The following is a 7,156-nucleotide window of genomic DNA, read 5'->3' as shown; positions in this document are numbered from 1 at the left end:
TTCTGATTAGGTAATATCACACACACACACACACACACACACACACACATACACACGAAGGAACACAGCATAAGCATCTCTTTAATTCAAATTTAATAACTTCAAAAAATGTAAAGGAGCTCTAATTGTATATTACTTCAAGATTTTTTTCACATACAGAATTTGTCAGAGGAAAAAACAGATAAGTAACATCTCACCAAAAAAAAAAAAAATGATACAAGCAGAGGGAGAAAACAATGTACATAAAGTTAATAACCCCCAAACACAGATGAGAAAAACACTTGAGATATTCAAACATAATCCAGGTTGGTATTTTTTATAATGAGAATTACCATTACATAGAAAAGGTGAGATTCTGTGAAGACCAAAAAGCAAACACATTCATTTAATTCAGCTGGTTAATTCTCGTTCTAAACATTCTAAGCTCAATTTACAAAATTAGAATATTGGTGCTTGTTCGTGGAATGCTGGGTGGGTGTGAAAGCCCCTAGATTTACTTCTCAAACACACTGGTCTGATCAGTTAAAGGCAGGTGTATAAGGAAGACTACAAATGTGCGTGTTTGTGCGTGTGCACACGTCAGAGAGAGAGAGTGTGTTTTTGGACACATTACTGGCCATTATACATTTACTGTATAGATGCTTGCATATGGCAATATCATGGGTCTCATCTAGCCGAAAGAGTAAGACACAAATTAAAATGATTGACATAGCATTAGATGGCTGAAAACCGATAAATGAAGGAGGTGAAAAAACAACCACACGTTCATACAAATCATATAGAATTCTCTTCACAGTAAAGCATTACAGTTACACCTGACACACTGGTCTTATGTTGATTTTTGCATTATTCAAACAGCAATTTGTTAAAGATTTTAAGAATTGTACTGTAAATAGAATCTCTCACTTTTTCCTAAACTCTACACATAAAACAAGTCTACTAACCTGTGCATGGTTAAACAATGTTCAATTCTAGAACCATAAGATCAGAAACTCCTATCTGACTGGCAGCTTGTAGTCAAATGAGAGGATTTCAAAGTACACATGGTTCAGAATATGTGCTTCACAGATGTTTAGAAGTTTTAAGGGATGGTAGCTTGATATAGGATTTCCGTAGAAACCCAAATTGCATTTAAAGTTGTATTGTATTTACGCCACGCTAAAAACATCAACCTATAAACTTAACAGTTGTAAAATAATCCTAAAAGTTCTCATGACAAAATTTAAATTTTTTTTAAACCAACAAACAAAATATTACTTGTTCCTCCTTTACTTTTTTACTGTTATTACACTTCCAGAATATTAGTACACTGTAAATGTATCATATTACGATCAGCATTCTAGGATGACATGCAAAAACTAGTTGTTAAGTGTAACAATCTCCTTTTCCCCAAAGTGTCCTGTCCATGAGATCAGGACTAATAAGTCTAAGAAATGAAGGAGAGGGAGTATTTTTAGACTATTGGCTCCAGCATGATTCAAACAACCGTTGCAAGTTAAATGTGAGTACATCCACTGTCCTCAGGTAAACCTCACCTGGAAACAGACATATTCTCACAGGACATTAAACAGGTGAGACTAGTTTATTGTGCAGGTTGTCAAACATGTTAAAGTCACCTGGATTAATGGACATGCTCTCATCCATTTATTGAGCATATTGTTTTAAATTCTGATTGATATTCTAACCTGAACAAAGTCTTTAAGGAGCATGTTTCACTAGATTGTGTTCACTAGACAACCCCACTCCATTTCAAGATTTTGCTAATTGAAACGGTCAAACGAAAGAGGCAACCCCCCCCCCCCCCCCCCCCCCCAAAAAAAAACTTTTCTTTCCTTTTATAATACAGAAAAAATAAAAACAAATTTAACTATTCTGTTGGAGCAACGATAAAATTCACTACAAAATTTACACTGCCCCTCTTCCAGTAAAGCTGTCTTTAAAGAATGCTTTGACCTATTAATATACGAATGACCATTCCAAGCACTGATTGGCTGACTGCATAGGAACTGATCAGCAGCAAGTCTGAGGTTCGATATCAAGGCATTTCCACAAAGCCAAAATTCAAGCTAACACTAGTAGTAAGCACTGAAGACTATATCTAACACTGTGACTATTTCACTGAACACTTTGCCATTTTCAAAATGCAAGTCTAGCTACACACTAACAATGAGGAAACAAGCTTGTAGCACCCAAGAAGACTTAACCCAGTCTCCTTAAACATTTTATGATAAATAGAAATTCAAATAGTACAAATTTCTTCTAAATTATTGCAGATGCCCTCCCACTGACCTAACAACAATTCACCAAGAGGATGAGCTCCTAGTGATATGGCAGATCTAAGTGCATATATGTAGTTATGTGCAGTATTTGAGATGTGTAAGTGAGCGCATTCATTTCAGGCTCTTTCCCAATCTGAAGAACATGTATTGCTTAGTTCAGCATGCAGTCCATGGGAAATGTAGAAATGCATGGTAAAGTGTGAGCTCCTTCGGACACTCACACAAAGCACAATCGGCCTATGAACTGACCTGCGGCTCAGCTGAGCGCTATGGCAAAGCAGATTCAAGCCCTTTAACCATAAAAAAAAAAACCCTACCACCACTAAAATCCTTTTAGGTAAGTTTATCTTTTATACTCTTTTTAGTTGTGTGAGCATGCGTCAGGTCCTTGACATGGAGTGATACAGTGTTGGGATAGATAACAGAGAAAGAATAGTAATGGTTTATTGAGAATCTAGAAACTGAACTGATAAAACATTTTAGAGCCTAAATCTCTTTCTATTCTACCTGGAGATCATAGAGTTGGACTGTGACTGGCTGGAGGATGTGGTGGCGGCGCTGAGCTGAGAGAAACCACTGTGACTGGATTCCAGACTGGTCATTGAGCCCCTGAGATTAGAACAGAATAGAATAGCATGTGAGAAATTAATAAGCCTGAAGACTGTAAATACAATTTTGTAAGAAAAAAAGGTTTAAGGAAAATGTGTAGATCAGTGGTTCCCAACCATGCTCATGGAGGCCCCCCCAACACTGCATTATTTCCATGTCTCCTTAATCAAACACACCTGATTCAGACCATCAGCTCATTAGTGCAGACTTCAAGACCTGAAATGGTTGTGTCAGACAAAGGAGAGATGCAAAATGTGCAGTGTTGGGGGGCCTCCAGGAACGTGGTTGGGAACCACTGGACTTGATACTATAATTTAATAAAAACCTGTAAGCTACACTCGCTCATGCATATTGTTTTTTTCAGTGTTCATATACAGTTAAATACCCATAGCTTAAGCAGGACATGCAGTTAGAATAAATAGGTAATTAGAGCAAATATTCAAGTTATCAAAGCCCAAGCGAGTTTGGAATCCTAAACCTTAAAATTTAGAATGTAAACCTTACAGGCAGACAATTATTTTTTTTCTGCTCATTTACCAGCCATAAGACTTCTTAAAATGTTTTACATTAAATGCTGTTGCTTATACAAAAAACACACACTTGAAACACATTTCCTTATCTTGAGCATTCATTGGTTGGTTGGCAAAAAGTAAATTATCATACTGTGCTTACACAATCAATTAAGGTAGCCTGTCATTTGCAAAAAACATTTGACAAGCATCTAGCCAGAGCATTTTATTAGTATTCAATGTTCCTGTTCTTCATGGCTTCAGAATACATTATTCAAACTGCCTACATAAAGCTCACATAACCACCATATTAAGGCTTTTCACACCAAGTCTGATGCAGTAACAAAAAAAGTTTGCCAAAAAACTGACCCAGTTACAATGTAAATCTTAGTAATTTTCTGAAATAAATACAAATTTGCATGCCTGAATCAAAATTCACATGCTTTAATGCAAATTACAACCCATTCCTAAAACAGAAATGCTGTCACTCTTCTGCAGTGGAACTATGGAAATAGTAAAAATAGTGTGACTAAAAAGCACTGAAATATAGGAATACCAAGGTTTTTTGGTAATAAGTGGTCAAATACTACTATTATACATAAATGGTTCATACTAATATTAACACAGATATGCAACAGACATGATATATAAGGAGAGTAGATTAAAATTCCTTGCCATATCACATCTTTTCCTTGATTGTTGCCACTGTTTTTCATCATACAGTGCCATGTAAAAGTTCAATGTAAAATCAACCTACACTCAGTAAAGACAGATAGAAATGACAAAAGGTCAGACTTGGTGTGAATAGGCATTTTATAAAACCAAGTAAAAGGAAATTTTACCATGATACTAGACAATGCGATAAATACTGAACCTACACAGCCAAGAACATACTGGAGTTTAAAAAAAGACACACACACACACACACACAAACACACACACACACACACACACAGAGTATGGCTGCGTCCGAAAGGTGAAAAATTCTGTCTCAGCAGGTGGGGTAGGAAGGCGACAAGGCACGTCCGAATACAATGATCGTGATCAATGATCCGTGTCAACTGAGATACCTTCATCTGATAGATTTTTGAAGGCAGATTAGATTAGATGTTGGCCTATCCTTCGCTGCCTTTGATATCCCACAAACCTGTGTGTTCCATTCTGTAACAGTTCCAGTTACGGCTGATGGCCAATTTGTGTGTGTGTGCTTTTTTTCAAATTTTTTATGTCATTTCTAGCAAGAAATTAGTATTATAGTAGTTGAATATTCACTTAATTATCACCAAAGTTCTCTCTGTTTTGCTGTAGATTTTTAAATGGTTATGCTGCTTCAGACATCTGCCAGAAATCAGTTTCTTGAGGTACCTTCCTGCACAAAATGCTACCTGCAAAGTCATTGCCTGATAGGCTTTTGGACACAGCCTATATGGACAAAAGTTTTGGGACACACCTCTTAATCATTGAATTCATGTATTTCAATCAGACCCATTGCTGCAGGTGTATAAAATCAAGCACCTAGCCCATCCAGTCATCCAGTTTTGTTTTTTACAAACAAACAAAAAAAAAGGGTCATTCTGAAGAGCTCAGTGAATTCAAGCGTGGTAATGTGATAAGTCAGTTCATGAAATTTCATCCCTGCAACAAATTCCATGGTGAACTGTAAGTGGTTTTATTGGAAAGTGGAACCATTTAGGAAAAGCACCAGCTCCGCCATAAAGACGACCACATAAAGTCACAGAGCAGGGCCACAGACATCTGAGGCGCGTGGTGCATAAAAGCCTAATTCCATGGCTTAAGAGTTCCAAACTTCCCCTGGCATTAATATTAGCACAAAAACTGTGTTTGTGTTTATGCTACAATTATTAAGTTCCTCTTAACACAATGTAGTTTGTTGATTGAACAATTTCATTAGAAGTTTTCATAACTCAAAAAGATTGATGCAAATATTTGCATAAATTTTATTTGATATTTTTCCACACATTATTTTTTTAGTGTGAACTTTGTGGGAACAGTTTGGGGAAGGCTCTTTTCTATTCCAGCATGACTGTGCCCCAGTGCACAAAGCAAGGTCCAAAAAGACATGGTTGGATGAGTTTGGTGTGAAAAACCTTGACTGACCTGCACAAAGCCCTGACTTCAACCCCATTGAACACCTTAGAAATGAACTGGAATGGAGACTACAAGCCAGGCCTTCTCGTCCAATATCAGTGCCTGACCTCACAAAAACTCATCTGGATGAATTTGCAAAAATTCCCAGTTCCAAACTTCAAAATCTTGTGAAGGGTCTTCCTAGATGCATGGAAAGAGTGAGGATCAACTCCATATTAAATTAGAATGCAATGTCATTTAAGTCCCTGCTCGTGTAATGATCAGGTGTCCCAATACATTTGTCCATAGTGTATATAATTAGTTTACAAATTACTTGGGGGAAAAAATTAGGACATTTTGGATAGGGTTTTTAAATAGGAAACAGGTTTTCAAAAGCTTGTCATTTTCATGTAGACTTATCATCATCTCACGTCAGCTGTATTACATCAGCCTGCACATACTAAATGCAGAGTTAGAGGATGATACACAAGCCAAGCATGTTTGAGCAGGCAGAATTAACAAAGCTTTGTTAGCATGATGATAATGCTAACAATCACAATCCACTGACACAGCACAGTCGTTAAGCTAACGACAAACAAGTTCACTTACAAACTCTGTACATCGCAGCAAGCCGTTCTTTACAGGGAGAAACAGAAAGGAGGGTGGTCGTGTGCAGAAGGGAGAGAGAAAAAAAAAGCAGCAGGCTTGGACACTGCTCATAACTATTTCGCTCTATTTTTACTTTAATAAGACAATACTGGTAAAACAGACACAGCCAAAACAGAAAAGTAATAGCCAGTTTAAATAAAGAAGCTGGAATTATGACAAAAAAACAAAAACATTCAAGTCATTTTGATTAAAATAAAATTTAAAGGGGTCATATGATGAGATTAAAATTTTTCCTTTCTCTTTGAAGTGTTACAAGCTCTTGGTGCATAAAGAAAATCTGTAAAGTTGCAAAGACTAAAGTCTCAAATCTAAAGAGATATTCTTTATAAAAGTTAAGAGTCAACCACGCCTACCTAAAATGGCTCGTTCTAACACGCCCCCACATGTCTACAAATGTGGGAAGATTTGCATAACGCCGCCCAAATGTTCACGCAAAGGAAGGCGGCATAACTTTTATTCTCGCTGTAGTATTGTTGCTGCCGCCATGTCGAGACGCTGTGTGTTTCATTGTGAAAGCTAAACTACTTTGTTTGGCCTTCCAAAAGAGGACGATATCCGCTTTGTCATGCGTAGAGCTGATCCGTGCTGGTCACTGAGGGAATACATCAACTTCGCGCTGTGGATCGCCACATGTGGTTGCCGCAAGCCCACCGGCCACACTGTTCTCAAGCCCGCCCGCCGCCGCTCACTCTAGCCCGCCGTGTGTTTCGTTGTGAAAGCGAAACTACTGTTTGGTCTTCCAAAAGAGGACACGACTAGAAATCAGTGGTTAAGTTGTATTTACAAATCGTCGCTCCAGGACACGGCCTGACAGTATGGTACATTTCCGTCACACGCTTGAGGTATTCGGCCAATCACAACGCACTGGATAGCTGGCCAATCACAGCACACCTCGCTTTTCAGACCGATGAGCTTTGTAAAAATCTACAGAAAGTATTTCAGAAAGGCGGGGCATACAGAAACAATAATGTACAGTATGCGGAAAATAATGTTTTTTTTTTT

The 7,156-nt window shown here is 37.7% G+C and overlaps 1 protein-coding gene across 2 annotated transcripts in view; it reads right to left on the bottom strand.

Moving 5' to 3' along the window:
- Nucleotides 1-408: 408 nt before the first annotated feature.
- LOC107567927 (SEC14-like protein 1) overlaps nt 409-7,156 on the bottom strand; it is a 121,778-nt gene continuing 115,030 nt past the window's right edge. The window contains exons 16-17 of one of the 2 annotated variants that reach the window (XM_016253729.1): nt 6,095-6,121; nt 409-2,888 (exon numbers count right to left, since the gene is read on the bottom strand). In XM_016253729.1, coding sequence (XP_016109215.1) covers nt 2,783-2,888; nt 6,095-6,121 — 133 coding nt within the window. In that variant the 3' untranslated portion in view covers nt 409-2,782. The remainder of the gene's footprint in view (nt 2,889-6,094; nt 6,122-7,156) is intronic. The other variant, XM_016253730.1, reaches the window with a different exon arrangement.

The sequence above is a fragment of the Sinocyclocheilus grahami genome, unplaced genomic scaffold (assembly GCF_001515645.1).
Source record: "Sinocyclocheilus grahami isolate Dianchi unplaced genomic scaffold, SAMN03320097.WGS_v1.1 scaffold1198.1, whole genome shotgun sequence".
NCBI lineage: Eukaryota > Metazoa > Chordata > Actinopteri > Cypriniformes > Cyprinidae > Sinocyclocheilus > Sinocyclocheilus grahami.
Note: the sequence above shows the minus strand (reverse complement) of the source record. Positions and strands in the feature narration are given on the sequence as shown.